The sequence below is a fragment of the Manduca sexta genome, chromosome 23 (genome assembly GCF_014839805.1).
Source record: "Manduca sexta isolate Smith_Timp_Sample1 chromosome 23, JHU_Msex_v1.0, whole genome shotgun sequence".
In the NCBI taxonomy this organism is placed as follows: Eukaryota; Metazoa; Arthropoda; class Insecta; order Lepidoptera; family Sphingidae; genus Manduca; species Manduca sexta.
Genome location: NC_051137.1, coordinates 4,644,735 through 4,669,599, shown reverse-complemented (window position 1 = coordinate 4,669,599; position 24,865 = coordinate 4,644,735). Strand labels below are relative to the sequence as shown.

Here is a 24,865-nt window from a genome sequence, read left to right as displayed (position 1 = left end):
CACTATATCATAACAATTTTAATAACACTATATTTACCTTTAACGGTATAGGAAAATCATCTATTTTAAAGTACTTCATTTTCATTTACTTACTGTACAAAATCGTCATGTAATTTTGGTTGGTGACATTAATGCAATATGCAAAATGACATTAATATTTGAAGTCATTTTTAACTTTCATGCATGTTTGTCGCAACGCACATTTGTATGAGTGTTAAGTTTTCCGTAATTATGTCGGTGTGGTCGTGAATGGCGGTGGTAGCGCGGAGCTATGCAATACTCATGAGTATACCACGAGGTGCACTTCGTGGCGGCTATCCGCGAGGGCAAGCAGCGCACGCGAGGTGTCGCTTCTCTCCGCGCCGTGCTCCTTACACGCTATAAAGGTACCAAGCCGCTGCGCGTCGTCGGATTTCGCGCCATATAGATGTCCATGTCGTGATCTGTCCAGTTGTCGGAAGTATCACAGTAGCCCATGCCTAGAGAGCCGACGCTGTACCTACTCGCCGGGCGGGAACGAGAACGCGGCCTCCGACGAGACCCGGACGTGCCGCCTGTGGCGCCACCTGCAGCGCCGCTCAAAGACAAACGAGAAGCCCTCTCTGATGCTCCTCCTAGAGACTGGCGAGATTGTCGTAAATCTAAAAATAAAAATATCAATGTTTATTGTATTTTTATCCTAATACAGTTTGCGGTCACTACAGTCTAATATAAGAGCAAAAAGATAAGAGTGGGGATATAGATTAAGCAGAAGCTACTTACCAGCTCTTGATCCTAATAGACTGCCAGGGTACCCCGGCATTCCGTACCGTCCAGAATGTGCGTAGCTATGTTGCGATTGACCATCAGCGAGAGATCGTGCTCGGCCCGGTCGACCTGGCAAAGGATCCGGGGGAGCCGGTTCGTTATAGGTGCGTGCGCGAGGGATCGAACGTGCGCTGTAAGCCGACACTTGATCCCACTCACGCTGTTTTCCAAACGCGCCGAGCGTAGCAAGAGATGACAATGGTCCACTAGGGCTCGGCGTGCCAGTGATGCCGCCGCAACAAGGGTTGGGCAGTTTCTCAGGCACCTGGCTGTGCAGGCGGTGAACGGTGCGAGAGCGACGTCTCGAGGCGGCTGCGAACACGAGCACTGCCACCACGATTGTGCCGCAGATGGCTGCGCTGGCTGCTATCGTGATCTTGTCCATATTGGAGGCTGCAGCGGAAACGGTGCGCACTTCACGGCATTGAGAATATGGCACTGTCTCTGGACTCACGTGCACCTCCTCCAAGGAGATCACGCAGACCACGATACATTCCTGTAACACAGATTAAATAGCATTAAAATATGTTAATCATAAAATTTCCTGAGTTCGTATCCTGAAAAATAATAATATAAATGTACCTGAGATGGAACGTTTTTGATTTTGAATTCTCGTTCGCTTGCCTCCAGTGGCGGTCCTTGTTTAAAACTTTTATCTCCAAAAAGTCGATAAACTACTCGAAAGCCCAGTATATTGGCAACATCAGAATCCCATTGTATAATGACAGAATTGTCTTGTCTGTAAGCATTTTTCACTATAACTTCATTAGAGTCATCAACTTTCGGTTTCTGATGTGGGAAATTCATTACTAATGGTGGTCTTTGATTAGGAGCATGTCGCCATGTTGGTGAAACTGGGCGAACCGATGGAACGCGACTCGGCCGGGCTGTACTGAGTGTGGTTGACGACGACGTTGGTGACGGTGTGGTAACGGGCCTACTCGGAAGGTCTACGTTGCTTACTTTTTCAGGAGGTGCTGGTGTTGTCGCAGTTGTTGTACTACTAGTTACTGGTCGGGCGGTAGTGGTTGTAGTGCTAATAGTTGTCGTACTGGTCGTGGTTTGACTTATCTTCCAATCATTTAACTCCCCTAAAGTGGATGATACTTCAGGAATAATTGTTGTATCATAATCGCAAACCAGTTCACTTGGTTCAAAACTATAAAAGCCTCGTTCTCGGAAATGTGCTGGTTTTCCGCAAAACTGTGGATTTCTTTCCCGGGAAGTCACCTGTAGTTCCCCATTACGTATCCACTCTATGATCCAGCGTAGTCCACAGTCGCAGTTTAGGAATCTTCCACCTAGACTAAGACCGCGCAACGACTGATTTAAATGTATAAATGCTTCCTTTGGTACAGTAGGTAAAGGATTTCCATCCAAGGCTAACAATGTTATAGCTGGATTTTGACGAAAAGCTTCTTTTGGTAACTTATTCAATAAATTAAAACCTATGTCTAATACTCTTAAATCGTTTAAACTTCCAATTGCAGCAGTCGGAAATTCTGGCAATAAATTATTTAAAAGGCTTAAAGAGCTTAATGTATTTTGAATACCGGCAAAAGCATCCTCCCTAAGGGTTACTATTAAATTTCTTTCTAAATTTAATGCAGTAAGGGAGTCCAACCCCTCAAATGTACTGCTTCCTTCCGGACCAGGTAGCTCTCTTATGCTGTTTTGAGATAAGTCTAAAAATGCTAAACTACGGAGTCCTCTTATGCATTCCGGTACTGTTTTCTGTCTGGTTCCTTTGAGATTGAGATTTTTTAATGAAATTTCTAAACCGGATAGTGCGTTTGTCGCTAACGTCACATTGTTATCGGAAATTTTTAGTGTTGTTAGTTTGCGAAGTGTAGAGAACGAATAGTTGTTTATATGTGTAATACGATTTTTTGATATGTCTAAGAGTGATAGGTTGGTAAGAACTTTTAAGGCATTTGTCGGTACTTCGGTAAGTTTATTGTCTTGCAAGTTTAAATTTTTGAGGTAAACACTTTGGCCTCTAAAGGCGTCTTCTTCTATTGTCTTGATTTTGCATCCTGATATTTGTAAGTTGTATATCTTAAGGTTGGCGAACATGCCATTGGTGAGAGTCGAAACTGTCGAGTTATTTACGTATAAAAGTTCTATGATCATATCCTTTGCGCTGGAGTTTAGTGCTGCCAAGAGCACCGGGAAATCTACCTGTAACATAAATTTATATTATTATGTACGTGTATAATATTTAAATACATTCTCAAGTCTGTCCTTAATTATAAGAGTACACACCTGGTCGCATTGAACTGAGAGATCGCTGGCTAGATTGAATGCGCACACGCATGTCGACTGTAAGGCTGGTGATCCTACCCAGGGACATTGCCCTGACACGTTGCGTAATAAAGTTACAAGCATCAGCGTAAAAATCCATTGTTGGGCGTTATGTGGACGGTTCCCCTGAAACAAATACACATTGATATTTAAAATGACAAGTTTTGAACAAGAAAATTACAATTATTATTTTATGTATTTGGTATTTGATTATTTTTTTTAGTAATTTATTACTGATAAAGTTTATAAATATCGATTTAAGGATGTGTTTTCTACATCTTTGTTTAACATAAATAAAGAACAATCTTAATAACTATGGTAATAAACCGCTGATGAGATCGTGCAATACTACTATTTACAAAAATATTTATCGTATTATTCTTAAGCTTCGTAGTGTTTCTAACTACAATAATATAATGATTCATTGAAATCGGTTAATTTGGACGTATATTATCTATTAAAGTGGACCCTTTATTGTTTTAATTATTACATTTGTTTGTTATATGCTAATAACAAATAAGCTCTCTTGCATTATGATTCACTCGTAATGTGTTCTTTACATGCAAGCACTTAAAAGATCCACAAGATATAACTGTTAGTTTAATTAAAAGGTGCTGATGGGTGCCAACAATATCATTGTCTGCGTGCATTTAATTGACTTTTTATTCTCAAGAAAATTTTAACGTTAAAGTTATTTTTTGTACTTGGATAAAGTATGGATTATGGAATAGGTATCTTCGATTTGAGAACTGGATGTATATACTGTACATTATGTTGCAAATTATTGAATGAATTGTTATTTGTTTTCTAAAATATTTAATGTTTTTGTGTAAGTTTCTATCTATTTCGAAAAAAAAATATATATGTAGACTAATTCCCGTGATTAAAAAAATAGAGAGAGATATCATTATGACAGGAATATATTTACTATTGCAGTTTAATAAGTATGGAATATTCTCCAGTTACCGAAGGTATAGTAGAAAAATTATACATAATTTTATATGATCATTAAATTTATAGTATATAAGCTAAGTATGTAGTCATTCTACTTGGTCAGATTATTTTGTTAAAGTAAGCATAGAAATTACAAGACAAATGCCGTGCGCTGCAATGTCGTAATTGGTCATCGAAGTAGAATATTGGCGATTTTAAATTGAGAATACTGTCTATGCTAATGATGGCTTCTTACATTCGAGTAAAAAGCTGCGAACGACAATGCGTATGATGAGCTGCAATCAACTAGTGCACGGACCGTTAAAGAGTAGCGCAGCGTGGCCGCTACGGGCTACTAGCTTGGAAAATGTAGCTTTCCCTATACCCACATCGCCTGTAATCCTAATGCCTCTAGCCTATATACAAAATGAAGCATAAAACCTTTTCCACGTCTATTTACCTTTGATAGAACGAAAAACGTTCCCCGCGCCGACATTTAGATATAAATAACCCCGAAAAATTGTAAATATTTGCGTTGGATGTAAGTAAATTTGCGGATGTCCACAGACGTCGATTATCCAGCCAGTGTTGTGTTACAAATGGATAATGCTGTCGCAGTTTAAATATGTACAAATGTTTTGTTAAACATGTTCGAATGTAGATTTAATATAATTTTCATTAACAAATAAAGCTTGGAGATTTTTCAAGACAAAACCCAGGGTATTTTGATATAGTTATTATTTTGTGTGGTAATTTTATTCACTATGATGTTAGTGGTGTGGGTATCTGAAAATATTTTGTTTGAACATTAATCTGTTAACTTCATTAATATTAGTAGTGCTTGATGCTATAATTATCTTGTTTTAGTTACACTTGCCATTATTGTTTTACGCCAATATGTGCCCGTTGATGTGATTCCACGAGCAATAGTAGAAGTTTTATGTCTTATGAACAATTACCGGAGAGATCGTATTTACTTCTTTGAAACGTTTATAAAATAATAAATCATACCATTGTGTTCCTCAAAAACATATTATTGTGCTATTGTTCTAAAATATTTTATAATAATGCGGATTAAAACGGATGAAGTCGGTGGCTTGAAGATGCCTCTAGCTTTTTTTTGTATAATGATTTTGTGGAAAGTTGACTGTATTGTGTGTTACCTATTTTATTTTGTTTTAATTTAAATTATTGTTTTATTTGTTTTCCTAATATAATAAAATAATTAAAAAGTCATATTTAGCGGTAATTAAAACTATATTGCAGCTCGTTATATCACATGGGTTTATGAATCCGTTAAAGTATGGATAGTAGGCATATCAGTTAACACTCTACTTCTTCATGCACTAATTATGAATAGTTAACGATTTGTAACAAAATGGTATCAAGATTAGTTGCCTTTTTTATAGAAATATTTTTTACAATAATAATGTAATGAGTTGATTATTATAAAATGCATGGAAACTGTTGGAATAATTATGATGCAATGAGATTACGTGATTGATCAAGTTTGTGTCGTCTCTTGGGCGGCCATTCCCATGTCTCGTATTGTTCGCTGTAAAGCAATTTGGACGCTCCGTTTATTGTGTAGTTAAGTATTCTGTTCACGACTATTAGTGCTAGATGCTGTTTGTTCCCTATCCCATTCTGTAACACAATCAATATCTATTACTCAGGTCGGTTTAAGTGACACTGCCATTTTATAGCTGTTACTCCGATTCAATTAAATTATATATACATACCTATTTACACTCACGAGTTACATGTTGTGTAAAATATAAGTGAAATGAAGTATTAACGTGGCATCATTCATAACAACATACTAGTGGTGGCGCACGCGGCGTGCGTCGCGTTCGTAACACTGGCCCATTTACATGAGTTTACGAGTCATCCGATTTCGCCGTTAACGGTACTGCCGCGGTCGAGAGACTACACCGACCACCGCCGCCGGGACACAGAATCTTGGCGAATTCACTTTCTCATGGCCTTTGGCTACGTTTCTAGTTTTACTTACGTTATTGGCTATTTATTTCATTGTATTGTTTAGCGCAAATTGCTCATCTTTTTAACATGGTATGATTTATTTTTTATTGCATTGTGTTCTATTTTGACTGATGTTTTTATTCCATGCAATTGTTTATTATGTACATCGATTTATGACTGGATAATTAATATTTTTCAATTCAACATCATAATGCTATCGTAATGAATCTTGTAATGTTGAGGAGCGGAAGAAAATGATTTATAGAATGTAATTAGTTAAATAACCACGTATTTACGTTGTGCAACGTGCAGTGACCTAACACAGCGTCACAGCTCGTTTAAATTCACATAGACTTCGTTTAGCTCTGAAGCTAGAATGAATAATAAGTTCATTGTGAATCGGTGCACGGTTTGAACGGAAATATCGGATTTGTGTCATTTTCCTCTTTGAGGAAGATAGTTTGAAACTCTGTTGCAGTTCATACAACTTCATTATAATGTGATGTTCTTTTAAATACTAATGCATAGAAATTTATAAAAATATTCATATAATATGAATGTCATTCCGATTTGCGTGTCGTTTCTAATTTAGATAAAAGGTTAATTTAACGGTTTTTAAAATCAAGTGAAATTATTTAAAAATTAATAATCATTTTTGCCACTTAATTAGGTTCCACTTTCACTATACGTTAATGAATGCATTATAAAATTTATTTTGGAAAAAAATGTGACCGACTTTTGTAAATTTTAAGTGATGCGTACTGCGAAAGTTTCTATGCAAATTTTGACTGAGTCGCGGAAGGAATATTTATATAGCTTTCTAAATATACCCATCGAATTCAAATTAATTATAATAATTATACACATTAATTGAATACTCTCTATAAACTAAGTAATTCAAACTTGTGGAAAAATGCCGCTCAAACCTTTTTAAGAGTATTGCGGTGTATCTAAGTCTCAAATTTCAAGAATAAAGACTAAGACTATTGTCAATCGAGTTACCGAAAGGATTTTACCTTACAATTAAATAAAAAATGATAAAATTTTAAATATCCAACAATTCATCAATTTAGGAATGGGTATTAACGGTGATTTTTGAATGGAATCTGTTGTGTACTATTATATGAAGTTGTTCATATTCTTAAAATATACTGCATCGAAGATTATTACGCCGCTGAGATTATTAAAATACGTTTCAAGATGGAAATATTATCATTTTCAATTTAATCTCGGGATATTGGAATTGCGATAAGGCATCTGAGCAGTTGTAATCACTTCGGTGGACATCTTATTGCGGGTAGTTTAGAGGAAAACTTCGTTATTGCAAAAGTTGTTTCCCTAGACTACCCGTCTGAATTTCAGATTCAGATGATTGCCTCTATGATGTTTAATAATTTCTCAAGCTATATATACTACAGACAAATTAATACTCTCTTGGATGACTGCCTCCATGCCTTGATCTTTTTACTGATAATTATTTGAATATTATTAGATCTTACATTTTAGCCTATTGTGAAAATCACTGTATTTTGTAGTATTTTTTTATTATTATTATATTATCTGCATGCATGTAATAATTGAAAATGTTTTTTTAGGCAAATAACTGTATTAATGAGTGTAAATGGTTTTATAATCGTTCTAATCAAATAATCAATAAATAAATAAAAGTGATTAAATTACTATTTTTCAAATACATATTTAATTGGATTGAACGGTTTCTGTGTTGTGCTTAAAAGTTCTCAGTTAAGCGTCGAGGACAGGTTGATTTAACTTTTCATAGATTTCAACAAAGTTAACTTTGGCGCAACTCGAAGGAAATAAAAATTTAATTTCATTTAAGTTTATCACCTGCCTCGTTTAAAATGGACATTTCATTTTAGATTAGGTCTTATCTTCGGCTTTATAAAGTTGTTCTGAGAATTTGATATGCAGAATTATTATAGATAAATATTCACAAAGTGACCTAGATTGTGGAATTAAATTAAATTATTTAAAATAGCAGATTTAGTTATAGAGTTTGATGTCATTTTTATTCTGTGAAAGCGATTGAGCCAAAAAATATTATTTTGAAGCTTTACGAAAGCAGCCAACAGATGGCGCTAGCGTCGAATTAGATCGCGCTATGGTTTGGTTACAAGCGTTTATACAAGAGCTCGCTTGCCACCAACATCATCCGATCTTTCTAAAGGTTAACGGGGGATGATGATCCGATTAATCACGCGTCTGCGTGAAGTCCGCCATCGATTGTTACGCATTTGGCGGGCTAAAATCAGACTGACCCCTAATTTTTGGAAGATCTTATTGTAGAAAAAAATAGATTTATTAGTGCTGTACAGTGACTACTGATACTAGCGCTCAGTGGTCGGGTGATGGTGGGCAAAGTAGGAACTACGAATTTATCGTCGATATTTTGGTATTTAAAAATCAAAGCCAAACAGTGACTCGACTGATAAGACGTGATAGTTGATAAATAGTAGATAACTATGGCAGGATATTTTGAATTAAACCGTTAAACCTGCCTAAAACTGGTGAATAGCGTTTATATTTTTATTGACTGTCAGTATTTTGATGCACAATATACATAATTAATGATTATGTGCATAAAAACATTTCTACGTTTTTATATCTCAAAACTACTGCGGAGGACGGAACTGAAAGTGGACTCTATCATGACTTTTAATGTGGAAGACGTGTCGAATGAACGACATAAGTCTTAAACGTGACCCACCCGGTTATAGAGGTACTGAATACTTTCATACATATTTCACAACGTTTTACGCGCGATTGAAAACGTAAAAAATTCATACATGGGATTGATACGTTGGAGCTCAACATACCGTTTATATCTATACGTTTTATATATTTATATTTTATCTGTGACGTCACCTTTGTGTTTAATTACCTGCGTTGTGACGTGGTCAACATTATAAATGCGTCATTTTGTTCGATGCGCGAGTGGCAAAATTAATTCAGAACACGATTGGTATTACTTGGGTTAATATACACAGGCTTTCCTCGCAATTAAAATATAACGAGTTGTGGAATATTGAACAACAACTTCACATTATCATATTCATGCTGTATACAATTTTTTTTACCACAATATGAATATAAACGAATGGCAGTGCTATTGCTATTGTCTTTTTGCGTCGATTGTTTATTAATATTTAAGATGACTATCGAATTATACTGTCAGTTATTACGGAACTAGTGTAACTTGGACTACTAAACTAATAAAGTAATTATTAACTTCACTTTGCTTACTAAATGTAAATATATCTGGACTATAGAGGTTATGGTTCTTGTACAATATTTTATTTTTGATCATTTAGGCTCTACAATAATTTTTAGCTATACCGAAAAAAAATATTTTTTACATTTATTAATTCGCTACAATATTATAATGCATATATTTTTGTTAATCACTACGTAAATAAAGTTAAAAAAGTATTAACAGTAATTTTGTCATGTAATTCTAAAACCCACCAAAACACATTCCCCAAAACTATATACAAATTCCGCCCGAATCATTCACTCAATAAATAATAAACTCTTAAAATAATAATATCCGTGTGAAATGTTAAGTTTCAAAAACAATAAACAACTCGCAACTTTTATCAATATTATATTTTCATTATGTACGCCTTGCAGGAACAAAGCCGATCTGTAACGACCGCGGGAATCGAAGTAGTCGTATTGGCCGACAGTCGAGATGTTATCTACGAACTTTATTTGCAGTCGGGAATAATGCACTTGGGTTTACCGCCTCCGGTACAGGTTTAAGCCCCGTACTTACCATTGAGACTTCCTCGATAACATTTAAGGCGGTCTTAACCTATATTTTTAGGTTTATCGGCGGATTGAGACTTTTTTGTTACGGATGCATGTTGCTAAGTGGTCATCAATTTGTATACGATGTCGTTGTATTTATATCTTTCATAGAAAAGGCATAGAATTTATATTTTATTATGTCTACAATTATCGATACATTTAAAATATTTTTTTCTATAAATGGTCGGACAGAATGCATGAGAATCATACTATATTACCTCACGGGTGGTTTTGCACTGCTATCTAGTTTTTTAAGATTCACGAAGAGTCGATGATTTTAGTTCAGTTTATACTAAATAGTCATAGTTTCCGTCTATGAACCCTCACAATAGTCAGAGGAAACAAAGTTTGCGTTGCGGGCTTTTAACGAAAGGTTAAAAGTTTTAGTTGAATAGTTATTTCGTCAAAACTGGATACACAGCTTCGAACATAAAAAAAGCACTGAATTTCTTGAAATGATACTACTAGTGATAAAGAAAAGCATGACAACCCATATTTATATTTCTGTACCAACATTCAAGGTTTGGACGTAAGGCGTAATATCTAAAACTACTACTCTGATTCTAAAGTGTATACATAGGAATCTACATTGTTCCCGAATGCCATAATCTATTTTTATTCCGGAAACGAACTTCCACACAGGCGCAGCCGTAAGCAAAGGCTAACGCGTCATAAAGCCCTATTTCGCTGCTCATAAACTGATTATGTCAACGGGTTAAAAAAAACCGTTGGACGCGAAAGCAGGTCGCCCTCGCCGATTATGATTAATGTACTGTCAAACTTGTATCGGTGGTGATAATAGATTACCGTATAATACTTTACTCGATATAGAAATTTTATTAAAATAACGGTCCGTTATTGTTTAACTTGGAGCTTGGGCGAGTTTGCACAATAATGTGCGGTTTTCTTTACGCTCTATGATCTTTAATGCAAAGCAATCTTAAGTTATGAGGGAGTGGTGTTTGTTTATAATAGGTCAACTAGATTATATGATAAATAGATGATATTAACATGAATTATAATGAATAGGTATACATTTTTTCTGCCATCGCGCAACAGTCCACAAGCTCTACTATGTTCCGCATTGAAGGAATGTGGCATGTGTATCCAGTATAATTACGAGGCATTATAAAATTTAAATAGGTATAAAAATATCATTGGGCTGATGTTTGATCTTACTATAACAAGATTTTTAATGTGACTAACCTTGGATGAATACAAGATTTGTTATATTAGAATAAACGAATGTAAGATTTGTAATATTAAAATAGCTTCTAATCTAATTATAATTAAAGGTAAACAAAGGCGAAAATCACCAAAGAGGATTATTTAGAAAGTTTACATGAAACTCTTTGGTTACAATAATTGATTTGTAAGACTCAAGTATATATTTTAAACTTAGAGTACGTGTTGGTGTTGAGCGGAATATTAAACGGGCCGCTATTGTGGTTGTGTATGCGGTGTGCGACTATACTTGCGTACAATAGCAAACTTGACCTCAACGACGACTACTGATTATATCGGAGCATCGTGTTATTACATAATATAGGTAACTCTTAATACTTACGTACTACACACTATTATGAAAAAAAAAATACAATTTTTATAGTCTTGGCTTAGGCTTTACATACAGCCATAGTCCGTATAGCAACGTTGCTATAAGGGAGTTATTTTTTTTCGTATGTTTGAAATATCTTCCTTTCCAAAATGAATTGTGGCTGTTCTCATGATAATAAATAGTATAATGGAGACTTGTACTACATTCCGTTACTCGTTTAGATTAAATTATCCAACTTACATGTTTGTAATACGAAAAATATTAAAGTGCAGAAAGTGTTTGAAGCCTAAACATTTTCCGTACAGACTGGCGTTAAGGTGTTGGTATGTTAAGAAAGCGTGTTCCACGCGTGAGATTCATCAAACATTTCACATGTCGCGTTCCGACGGCGCGGTGACGCAGCGACACCCCGCACGCCGCGCCGTCTTCATCCTATGCTTAAACAACTGCTCAAACATTCATATCTGATATCTAGTTTAGCTGTGCATGTTTTATACTAAGATTGAGACGTGCATATTGTACCTTATGTACGTTTTTATGTCATGAGGAAAATCCTCTTGTATTCCCGCTTACTAGGGGTGAGCAGGGTATGCCGGATTTTCACTGGTTTAAACCTCCATATTGGTTTCTATGCAACTTGATGGACCTCCGGGACCTCAAGATGAACACGCCTTAATTCCACCAGTGCGTCGCTGAAAGCACTGCCTCAGTGGAGGAATAAGAGCTCTTGCTAAGCCCCCCTCTCCCTCTCCATCCCCTTTACAATCTATCTCCAAGTTGGTATGCAGATGCACCAGGGCGGTGGACACGCTCGTACGATACGTGCATATTGTACCTACCTAGATTACATTTTTCCTCACGATATGTTCATGAAGACTCCTTGGTAATGAGGTCACGTCTCTAACATCATTGGGGTGCAACGAGTGCATCCTGTTGGCTGCGAGCCTTTTTCTATCTCGTCATGTAATATGGGTGAGTTTATTTTCATATCAAAGGAAATTTGCTTCCCAGCGTAAATTATATTTTTTTGGTGGTTAAAAATTTACTATGGTCTAGCTCTGCTAGAATTGGGATATCAGCATTTACTACTTTAGATATTAAAAATCATCTGTTTTTTCGCCTTTTTACTGGTAGTATTTATTATATACAGCAATTAATCTTAATTTAAATCAAATTCATATTATACGGTTAATGTACACCTATTTAGTAAATACATTAAGTTAATTTTATCATGTTACTATTTATTAAAGCTATCTGCGTTGTAATGGCACTTCAATGTTCCGTTTACACGAAACGCGAATAAAGCTGAACAAAGTGAGATTACGATACATTACTCACGATATTGCATATTATCGTTGCTTTAACAGTTCATAAAATACTGTAGTAGTACTAAATCTCTGTATGGTCGTGTTACACGCTAATCGAGTAGCTTATTAGTAGTACTAAATCTCTGTATGGTCGTGTTACACGCTAATCGAGTAGCTTATTTAATGTCCTTATGTTTTTTGTAGGTATGTGAAGTTCGCAAAGGTTTATAAACGATTACTGAAGCGTTGAAGTATAAAGTCAAAAGAAGTTATAAATTCATAATTGGACCGACCTTTATCACTACATGAAGAATTGGGTCCCCGGATATTTAGCAAAAAACTAGAATTGATAAGCTAAGAATGGCAATATTCTGCTCTTGTTGCCTTGTGAATTCCCCATAATGCCAATTTGGCTAATAATGCCTCGATAATAAAGTAGGGACAACAATCTTCAAATGTGAATACAATAGTTCGTACCGAGCTTCTTGGCAAGAAATAGACCGTTTCTCGCTTTTTATGCTCACGTATGCTGGCAACAGAGATTCACCATCTTTGCAGTCCAATTTTATGACAATCAATCATAGTGTGACGGATGCACATTACCACTGCGCATCAGGACATGACAAACAGGCTGCGCGTCTGTCCGGAAGACGCTGACACAATCTCACCGGAGCTGTGGTTACTGGTCACAATAATAGACTTATGTTTGTGCGCAATACGTATACATTGCTGGCTTACTATTACAACTATGTATATTTTTATTTATGTTGGAAAAAATATATTTAAAATTTTCATGTCGGTAAAAATGAAAAGACAATTATTATAATTCAAGGTTCCTAGTTTTTTTAATGTTTCGGGTTTATTGATTTTTTTAACTGAAAAAGTTGTAGAATACTTTGATATGTACGCATAGTTCAGTTTTTGCAACAATATAACAGTACCTTGTAATAATGAGTCAGCGATATGTTCAGTATTTTTTCTTTTATAGCACAGGCTGGCAATATAATGAAACAAAACGTGCTAGGTTAATGCAAAATTATTTGAATTTAAAATTATAGCGAATGAAATTGAAGTTATGCGTTAATGCATTCTATATATTTATGGTGTTTTTCGCATGTGATTAGGTGCCGTAGGTCAGTGTTAGGCGCCCTATGGAAAGTATTAAAAAATGTGACGCCAATTTGTCACGTGTCATAATGGGCGTACATCATCTTTGTATGGCTCAGGATATTAATTTGTGTGGGTTGTCAGTGTCACGTCAGCGAGCGAAAGTTGATGACTCAGCGTTATTATCTTAGTGACTTGCGTTTCGGCGGGCTTGATAGCAAGCAAGGTATAGACCTTCGACAATGAATAATTATAATATACATGTATATCATGGAATCTATGTAGATACGTCTCTTTTTTGTTGATGAATTTGTGTTCATATAAAAAATTGCATTATTTGTCTGTTATTATCAAACTAATTGAAGTTTATAAATACCGCAATCATGAGTGATGGTGTTTCATAAATATGTATCTAATGTTAAATTAATTTCAAAACAAAATATGGCTATACTTCTTCTAAATGTATTTGTTCTATAAATGTGTTATTTGTTTTATGACAATTCTCGTACATTGTTATTGTAAATTGAAGGCTTATCTATCGAGATTGCAGTTGTTTGCGAGAAAGCAAAATGGCAGAAATCTTAAACTACATATCTACCATTAAGATCTGGAGAACACGAAATCGATCTAGACGCGACATTCTATGATAAATGGCTTGCACATCTGCCAACAGCGTAAAACACTTTTTATTCCGACGACGATCACATATTCTTGGCTTCCAAGTAATGGTGTTTCGCACAATGCAAGCAGACCAGTTTAGTTAAAATATTAACCAGTTTTATGACATAACTTGTTACAGCGAATGAAGATGTGGAGTTACAGCGGAGTTATATTATGGTCTAATAGAGCCTAACGAGTGTTTACCGTTGGTTTAAGTTGGTCGCTCCGGCCGACCGTGCGGTACGCGTGTCCCAGTTGCGATTGGATGACCAGTTCAGAATATTCAGATCGTGATGATACCTCGTTCAACTTGTTCTGGCGTCTGTTTAGGTCAAATGGTTGAAATTGGTCAGTCTTTACTTTCCCTTGATTAGGTTAAGATTGTTTGACATATGATTTTTAATTGTTCCTCAACGTACTTCTTAGTTATGGGAGCATGAACAATTATATTCGTTTAGTTTTGTTTATTTGTGTTGTTTGTGTTATATTGTTTTGTGATGTTTATTGTACATAAATGCACCATAATATAATCACATTGGATTTAGCTGAAATATATATTAAGTTCTAGTGACGTAGTCGGCGAATTCATTTGTTTGAGTAATGGGAGTATCAACAAAAGTTCATTAATTAACATAAGCTAACGCCTGAATCTTTAGGTGCATATAACCATAAATTGACTTCGCTCAGGTCTAAGCAATCTTTATCTGGAATTAGATTCTGTGCCATACGGCTTTGCGAGAAATCGGATGCAGTATTGAATAATGAAACCTGTATAAAGTCACGTGGGTGTACGTGGGGCTAAAACACAAACTAGTGCGGTCGGAAAATATGAACGCGATGCAGAGCGCTGTTTGCATAGGATCCTATCGGGCCGGTGTTTGCGCTCGATACCATGCATGCCCGATGCCACCTGCCTTGATCAAATAGACTGTACCCTCCACAGCTCTGTTTGTGTATATATAAAATGTGGTTATTGCCGTCCGTGCATGCAGTTAAAAGTGTTTGTTACCGTATGCAATCATTTTATGAGTCTGCATAATGTGCTGGTCTAGTTTGAAATTGTTTCCACTAAAGAATGCTTAGAAGTTAGGTGTAAGTTACGAGTTTCCATTGCAGTGTTATTTATTTATAAGTTGAAATTATGTGCCAAAGAACTAAAGCGGTATGATGCACATATACTATTTTACTTTCATAAGCTTATATTAAATGCATTGTCGTTTAAGAGAAAATAGGTACGTTTATTAAATAATCATCGCCGCATTGAAAACAAATAGAAAATTCAAGCTGAATAACGCGTAAAATCTGATAGAGGTAATGTATATGAGTATCAAAGAAAAATAGTTATTTAAATCCACTCGAATAATCTAAAAATAGATTTATTTGTGTGTGTATCGGTAAAACATCTCGGTTCTATTATTAATCCACGGCATGGTCGAGGCCGATATTGTAGTCATGTGCAAAATTGCCATTTTATGTTCAGCTTTTAGTTCATTCGGTTATTGTTTTTGTTCTGTTCCCATTTGGTGTACCGATCGTGAAATCTCAACTCCGTATGATGCCATATGGTTCTGCGTGCGGTAACTTTCTGTTTTAGCAGTTACAATTCAGTTACTGTTTTGTAAAGAGTCGTTAGAATTTGGAGTTTCTTTTTGGCTCGTTAGTGTTTACGCTCTATTGCCTCTTACGTCGATAATGAACAAGAAACCGCATAATGCTTGTATCAAACGCTGTGTAACGTTAAGCCTGATGCTACAATTCATTTTGATTGAATCTCATTATTTGTATGACTTTGCTCACCGACCATGGCAAATCTGCACTCCGAAGAAATCGAGAGACATTCTGCTATGCGTGTTACAAGTTTTTCCTGTATTTCATGTATCGAACGATTCATTCAGTAGCGGATTTTGGGATATAAATGGTTTTGTACAGCCATTGGAAATGGAATGTCTGTTTGTCATTCAATAGAACCGTTTGACAGTCGTTTCAAGAGAAACAAACACTTTTCTTTTATATTCGTACATAATTTAGCGGAAAATGTTAAATTTTATTGCGCTTTCTCGTTTATTGGGTCGTTTTTATCTTAAGCCGTATCTTAATCAGAGCCCTAAGTGTTAGTTAATCGCTCGTGAGCGTCATGATGGCACGTGCGAGATTATTTCCCGCTTCAGCATCCCTTTGTGTCGCGAACAATTGTACAAATTATATCTTATATTTGCCTAATCTTAATATTCCCAAAGTTACGAAAATGTTTTATTTATGCCGTGATTTCATTTGTAATAAAATTACGGTCAACAACACTACACACTACATATTAGCTAAAAGATGTTAAACATTTGATACTTTTATGCATTTATATGATTTACAGATACATACTTAACACAATATACGACGGAAATTGAAGTTCTAGATTTTCATATGTGAGTTGTCGAAAGTATATTACACGTGTGTAATTACGATGTATTTTATAATTACACTAATAATCCTTCGACTAAAATACGATGCGTCATTCTGTTATAATTATTCTATATCTGTCATAATAGCTCGTTCAGACACATGCGATTAAGTTAGCATGCATTAATATGTGTGATAGTGATTTGGCGCGAATTTATTTCTTAATACCGTTATTTGTCGACTCACGGCCGATGTTTTTAGATCATGTGTACGTTTGTGTATTGTACCGCTATGGCAAATATGTGCGTGTTAAATTATGATAGCCATACTATGAGGGAAGGAAAAAAATTAATATAAACAAATTGAAAATGCTCTTCAGTGTTCCTGTGTTCTAACTGCCAATTACTTTTAATGCGGTAGAGATAATCGAAAAGTGGGTAAATATTTATTTTTCCTTCCTTGAATACTGTATAGGGAATATATTTTTTTCATTGTTATCAAAATATGTACCTGGATAGATTGCTGACTAAATATAATATACAATCACTTTTTTTTAGTTTATGACTGCCTCGGTGGCGTAGTTGTATTGCATGTCCGGTACAATAGCGCGCTGAGGTCCTGGGTTCGAATCCCGGGTCGGGCAAAGTGATATTTAGGTTTTTCTGCTCAGTATCAGCCCGGAGTCTGGAATTTGTGCCCGATATGGCGATAGGCTCGCCCCCTATCACATTTTGGGACGGAACATACTTGGCGAAAAGTGGGTGCCCTAGTTGCGCCTCTGCATACCCCTTCGGGGATAAATGCGTGATGTTATGTATGTATGTATATAGAGCAAAGAGTGGAAACACAGCCGAGGTATTTTCAAACCAAGAAAGTGTTATAATGATCATTTTATATCATTGATGACCCATTATCATTTTTTATTATTATTACAACAGATTTTTTAAACGCGGAGGAGCGGATCACCTGATGGAAAACATCAGTAGCAACAGCGTGGGTTTTTTTTTATCACTTATTAGGTGCTACACTATACTGCACTGTATTCGTTATAGATGCGAGATGTCAAGTCATTCATTGTCATCTATTGTCAATGTTCTTCAAGCCGGAACACAATACGGCAATAGTTATATCTATATCTACGTAGACTGAAGTCCGCATATAACATACAAAACAACTTAAATCCGTGTGCCTACGTATTCTAAGACGATCGTTCAGCGTATCCTCAATAGCCAAGTATATGAACAATAAAACAAGGCCTCATAGATATCCACCGGTGGTGGGTAATAGTCGCCCGGAGACTGTCCGTCTAATGGCAGGCGGGGTTCCATTCACAGCGCTTCGCCGGGAAGTGCTGCGCCGCCGTTCGCCGGGCCCGCGCCGTCTTCGCTTGCGTAGCGGATCCTACCACTTGAAGCCGGGTTTGGTAATATCCTCGGATTTATGTGCGTTTGCGACGAGAAAATTGCATTTTGATTCATGATATCGTATTTGGTGTGTATCATTAATTAACTTTGTAATTGATCGATGTTGTTATAGTTTTTTATATTGCTAATTACGTATATTGTATGAGCGTTACTAGTTGTGATGGTAAATAATATATTTTTATTCCAGCCATCTGATGGTAATTGATTATTAATCAATTGTATCTTAGTAATCTCATTGATAGCTCGAAAGGCAATTACAAAAGTATTTTGATGCTAGTTCCTGTATAGCAGTACCTAAGCAATTTAGTCCGATCCCCATAAAGTCGGAGCAATTGTGGTGTAGAATCAAATTGCTGCACCCTGACTCTCTCGAATGCAGAAGAAATCTAGTGTTGCGCTATCAATTTCTGCTTCAATCTAATCAACCGAAAAATCCAAAACTCAAATAGATGTTTCCTAAGTAAAGCGTGGATAATGCGAAGCATCTGCAGCGAATAACGAGAGAAGTTCCGAACGGATTAACATATTTATTGAACAGATACCCGAGCGTAGCTCCCGTTTGCGTTTGAATTTAATGCGAGTGAAATCACACAGTATTTTACATTTTCCTCACATTGAAATGTATAAAAACATGTTACGGCGGCACGCGGCGAGCCATCATCGACTTTATGTGAAGATTCGAACAGATCAGCAGCACGGACGAGCCGAGTCCGACAGCTGACCGCGATGCCGAGCGGTGCGAATCTTAACAACTGACTTGACCACACTTATCATAAGTAGATCACACTTCACACCGAGTGCTGCAAGAGTTTTCCCAAAATTCATGAGAATCACTGGTCGAGAATGATACATGAATTTTACATAGAAGCTCCAAATTGGCTTGCATTGAAAATGAGATGACCAACAAAACGAGCACAATGAATTTGACGAGGAAATTGTGTTAAATTTCATTTTTGTTTTTGGTTGTAATTTTTTGTATGAAGTGATGGCCTACATCGGTGTTAGATCGAGTGTCGCTAATGGCCCTTGATGGTGGCCAATCCATCTTCACGGCTGGCGACGTCGGCGCCTTGACTTAGATGAATGTCACTACTGCACCTGTGCGAGTTCACTGAACTCGATCATTTCGCTTTGTACCTGCTTACGATTTATGAATAATGTACGAACTATGAATAAAGCAATGGTAACTTGTGTATTACATTACTACTTGAGTATGCAAGTACTAAAGCTTTGCCTATTGCATCTATCGCTTCCGTCTGGGATGCTTCAATTTTAGTGACTAGCAAGATATTTTGTTGATATTTAAGTTTTTAAAAATATAGTTTAACCAGTACAGGAAATTTGCATGACGCCCTTATATTTCAATCTGTATCTATTATTTAGTGCCGTCATCAGATTACGAACTAATCGCAAACTAGAGTGAAGTAGTAAATTAAGCACGCTTCAGACAGATTCAAGTTTCCTCTCTTATTATACGGCTTATTAGGCTTCCATTCGACACCGGGGGAACTGTTCCCAACTTGAGTGCGACGTTCATATGTCACGGAGTTTTCTTTAGTTCCGCAACTGCTTCCGTGAAATCAACACGCTTTCGACAAATGTTTTTGTTTCCAAACTCTTGTTGAAACAAGTTTTGTATTTCATGGACGTTTTTAGAATTAGTGACAATGTCTTATTTATTGTAGTCGTTATTATTATTCTCAGGTCATAATGTTAAACGTGATATAGTCATATTCATCGGTTGAGGTTTCATAAAAAATATTTTCTTTGCCGTTATTAAATGTATATTAATTTACTTCTCGGTAGTCCATTCCATACCCTGCTTAAAAAGTAAAAACCCTCTCATTAATACAGGAGGCCCGTACTCAGCAGTGGGTGGTATATAATATAGGCAGGTATTACTATTATTATAAATTTTGTTTGAAATGTGGAATGCTATGAGACTATCAGGAAGTAAATTATTAATATTTTTCGTAAATGGGGCTAAATATTTTTAAAGAATGCGGTTTATGTTTGGCCCTAATACCTTTGTATAATTAATTGGAAAGTTGAGAACTCAAAACCTATTTTATTAAATATGAAAATATCATGCTCGTTCAAATAAATGAAGATTATGAGAAAATTTATGTATTGGTGATATATGTATGTTAAAACTGGCATAAGTTTAAGAAAGCGATACTGACCGATATTCTTTTGATAAAATATGCCTACAGGCTTAGCAATGAATAAAACCAGTCGCTTATGCCGTCTTGGCTCAATATTGCTTTCTTATTATTTTTTAGCTATTCACTCTGAATAGTTGTTATGCAGGACTTCCACGTGACAGACTTTCAATATTTCCATTGGGAGGTTAGTCGTAATAACTGCAATATAAAACTGAATAGCCGCTCTCTTCCACCAGATGCTTTTATAAATGTGTTTAAGATGAACATCAAAGGGGTTGGTTTCCTTCTATATAAGACTTGATTACAAAACGTTCCATAGGAAGCGAGTCAATCGGAAATAAGACGATTACAGGACTAATGGGTACAACAGCTGCCTTCCATTTTCATTAAATCCTGCGTGTTTGAATAGTTTTTTAATCCTCGATTGCGCTTTTCACTTGTTCCCAGCGCGGGCTGTTTTTTCACTATAATTCACAAAATTTTTTGATTATATTTTTTTATTACCGCATCCGCTGGCCACTAGAGTAGAAATAGTTGAGAACATAAAATTTCAAGAGGCAATTTAATTCAGTTAACTGAACTTCGCCGCAGTTTTATGCGAATTCTTCCATCACCGCTGAATGCCGTAACAGATAAAATGGGATTCACAAAGTGCTTTAACACTTTCGGCTGTGAGTATTGTTCTTCAGAGGTTTTTGGATTAATGTTTGAGTTTTTAGTTTGTGTATGTACGGTTCAAGTAATTAACCTACAAATAAACAGACGACAGGCGGCGCACTAATCTCAGTGTCAACCGTATTATACACTGGAGTACAAAGACATGTGGTGTCTCCCACGAGCGTGCGTTTGTAACAGTCATCACAGTTACTCTGCCTATTGTCTCCGCTTGTTATTCGTGCCGTTTTTGTACACTTATAAATCTTAAGTGAAAACATCGATGCCTAAAAACTCCATGTTACTTGTGTCTACGTGATAATGACCGGCAAACGTTTACTTTCCGCGTTGGAATTGTGTACCCCGTACCTGTGTTAGTTATTGCTTCACTAAATCCTATACAATGATATTGGCGGCTATCGCATAAAATTCTTTTATGTGAAGCGCATTTTACGGGTATAAGGGTGTGGACGGTGCGGCGGTCCCTCGTCCGCGGCTCTTGCGGGAGGTGACGTCCTCTGTCGTACCCTATAAATAGTACCTTTTAGCCCAAAAGGTATTGGGATTTATGCCACACATATTATGTATTGGAATGAATGAAGGGCTATGATGTGAATGAGTATGCTTCGTTTAAGGATATACAATTTATGATTAATATGGTTCGGGGATCGTGTTTATAAAAGTTAAATTAATTTACTTATTATTTGGTAGAATGTTTTTGAAATATACATATTTAACATACCTAATATATTCATTTTATAACAATTAATATTAATATGATGGTAATTCACTTTGACCCCCATTATTATTTAGGGTTATTATTGTCTTTAAAACTTCGGAAGCAAGCTTTAGCTTGAAATTCAAAACACTTCAAACAAATATTAAGTATGTACACATATTTATTAGACATATGTTCTACAAATTGATCCAACTACATTTCCTATTCCAAAGAAAATATTTTGTACAGGACAAAAAGGTAGTCATATTGAACGGAAAGTTTACGCGGTGTTCACCATCAAATTTAATAATTCAAAATTCGAATCATACTCCTGAATTCCGGAGAGTTTACGGATCGAGGTAGGTTCGCGTGGGACGACACAACAAATATTACGAGTCAAGAGGAACGCTCGAGCGCTGCTAAGCTATCGAAAATTGCATGAAATTATTGTTTACTTTGTTTTGTACATTTCGCTGCTGTTTATGAGTTGGAGTGTAGCTAGTTATTAAATTGAGACGTTTTACTTTGTTCGTGTTTTGTTGTTTGCATAAGTGACTGTTATGAAATGTGTAATTTAACATGGCAACTAATAACTTTAAAAGACAATAATTATATTTGTTTCTGTTAAACTACGTTAACTTTTTAGAGATACTGCTTTATTTTTTTTAATCATAGATTTTGTCTATAATAATTATTATTTCCGCACATCGGTAATGTAAATTACCATTTTTTATAATATAAAAGATATTAGAACTAAATTCATGGTTTTTATTTTCGAATTCTCGGTGTTAACCTACTACTTAATCTATCTAGTAACCTAATATAAATCTAGTCTAACAATAATTGCATTTGGATTCATCCAAAGTATATTTCGAAGTCATCGACCTGGATGATTGTTAACACTTTGTCTATTTGTACCGCTACACTGTCAGGATTGAGTTTTGTCACTCATCTAGCTGATTCGACACAAATAATTTCCCGTATGGAATGTTTATTGCAATTCATAAACTACACTTAACTCCGCGTTTCTCAGTGATGACCTGTGATACTTGTATTATGTTCACACACGTACACGCGAGCTTTGTTTACGTTTACTTATTTAAATGAAAAGGGTCCTTTATTTATTTATAAGCGAGTCATATTTTGTTATGCAATTTAAAATACATGCATGCATGCATGCGTGCCAAATTGTATATTAAATATTATTATAAGTATATCTCAACGTCAGAAGATATTTGTAACGTCTAAAAAAATATATATAAACACATATTTTCTGTTCTGATACAATTTGCAATAGAATATTAAATTAATGAGGTTAATATAAAACCAGATTTTAGTTGGCATAACTTTCTCAAAATATAAAAAATCATCCGCGACAAATGATAGCTTTCACCAGTAGTATTATATTAGTTCGTATATTTATCGTGAAGTACGTTAACATATTATGCATTAATTTTGCAAACGAGTGAACAGTAATATCATTACATATATTTTTTGTCTTCATATAAATCATCAAATAGGAGCACAAGAGTAGAAATGTATAACATTACTTTTCGGACATGTAGAGAATAGTCATTGTCATTAGAGTACATAGAAAGTTGTAGCAATAAAATGATGCGATGTTGTTAGACTCATGTTATCGTGTCTATAAATTAATAGATTATGTTTTGTCTCCTCTTGTATATTTTATTCCTAATCTATGAATCAACTTGGGGAGAACATTAACGAAATTAAAGGACGGAACTGATTTTGATGAGAGAGCTTAGCTTAAATCACGCACTTTGAAGCAGGGTGATCACTCTACAAAAATTCATACTATAAATTCAGAGTAACCGAGCTAACGTGTCATTTCAATATCTCTAAAATGGACTAGTTTTATTGTTCGTAAATGAAGCAATAGAATTGACAAAACTAATGAAATTCTATTGATCAGAGAAAGTACGCGTTTGACATAGAGTCACGTTAGCTCGCCAAGTAATGATGCGTCTCGTCGGAGTATACAGCTCTACTCGCCATCCGTCGGTAAAAGTATTGTCCACGCGGAAGAAACTTTAGAAAATACCAAATAGATATGAAAAAAATTACAAATTATGTCAATATGTGCCATAAGCATTATTTTTTAGTTATAAGAAGAATTTAAATTTGAATTTAAGTTTGAGCAGATGCGATGAATAAATGATCTCCACTCATTAACAACGACTACTCCAAAAGAACAATCCATAGTGTATCCAAGATGCATCGCTCTTTAAGGAAAGCAATTGGGTTTATGGATATTTGCACTTATTAGAGTTTTAGTAATAATAGATTAAATAGCTGTCTTATGGACTTTTGTCTAGTAAATTATTTTACTGAATAACAAAGTAATTAGTACTCTCATACCGTTTGTTTATATTGTGAAATACAGAGATGTGTATCGCGTTTAGCTTTTAATTGCCAAGCCCCGTGGTATTTGATAAAGAGGCGGTGAAGGTTATGAATATTTATTTCGTACTGCGATCACGTTCTTGTGGTATTTATGCAAGTTAGTTTCTTATTGTTCGTGCCGGTTGCTGGAGACGCTATGCGATGATTCGCTTAAGTCGGTCAACGTACTCGATGAGAGTTTCTTCGCGACTTGCTGAATTTGGTGTTTATAATTGATTTATAATAGAATCCGTGGACTTACCATGATGGAAATAATCTGCAGTCTTTAAAAAAAATCCGTCGATCCTCGCGTCACTGTCACAAAAACACTTCAAGTAATTTGTTAATTATAATATATCACGAGGAGTTTATCATCATTAGATCATAACAGTGGTCGGAATCACTTTCGTTCAAATCACAGAACCAGTATTTGCGTGGAGGGCGCTGGAGGCAGGTCCATGACTGCGCGATGGTTGCGCTCGCGCCCGTCGTCGGCAACGGACTGGTGGCCGGCACGGAGGCCCCCACCAACGCTTCCTGACCTACACCCACTTGCTGCGGCCGTGGTGTGCCTGGTAAACAAACGGTTCACCGACCGATTACAAGACCATGATCGCCAA

General features: G+C 35.8%; 2 protein-coding genes across 2 annotated transcripts in view; one reads left to right on the top strand and one right to left on the bottom strand.

Moving 5' to 3' along the window:
* LOC115443704 (rab3 GTPase-activating protein catalytic subunit) overlaps positions 1 to 24,865 on the top strand; it is a 32,219-nt gene that overhangs the window by 3,354 nt on the left and 4,000 nt on the right. The gene's annotated exons all lie outside the window — the stretch shown is intronic.
* On the bottom strand, positions 85 to 24,865 carry LOC115443703 (vasorin). Its single transcript, XM_030169221.2, has 5 exons — positions 24,508 to 24,865; positions 3,073 to 3,237; positions 1,390 to 2,988; positions 763 to 1,303; positions 85 to 641 (listed from the first exon to the last, which is right to left on the bottom strand). The coding sequence occupies exons 1-5, from the start codon at positions 24,508 to 24,510 to the stop codon at positions 379 to 381; spliced, it is 2,571 nt and encodes an 856-aa protein (XP_030025081.2). The 5' UTR covers positions 24,511 to 24,865; the 3' UTR covers positions 85 to 378.

What these genes read in the sequence shown, in the direction of transcription:
- LOC115443703 (XM_030169221.2), bottom strand. An exon ending in TCTCAGTTCAATGCGACCAG is followed by an intron (nt 2,989 to 3,072) that starts GTGTGTACTCTT and finishes TTTATGTTACAG; the next exon opens with GTAGATTTCCCGGTGCTCTT. An exon ending in TCTATTAGGATCAAGAGCTG is followed by an intron (nt 642 to 762) that starts GTAAGTAGCTTC and finishes TTTTATTTTTAG; the next exon opens with ATTTACGACAATCTCGCCAG.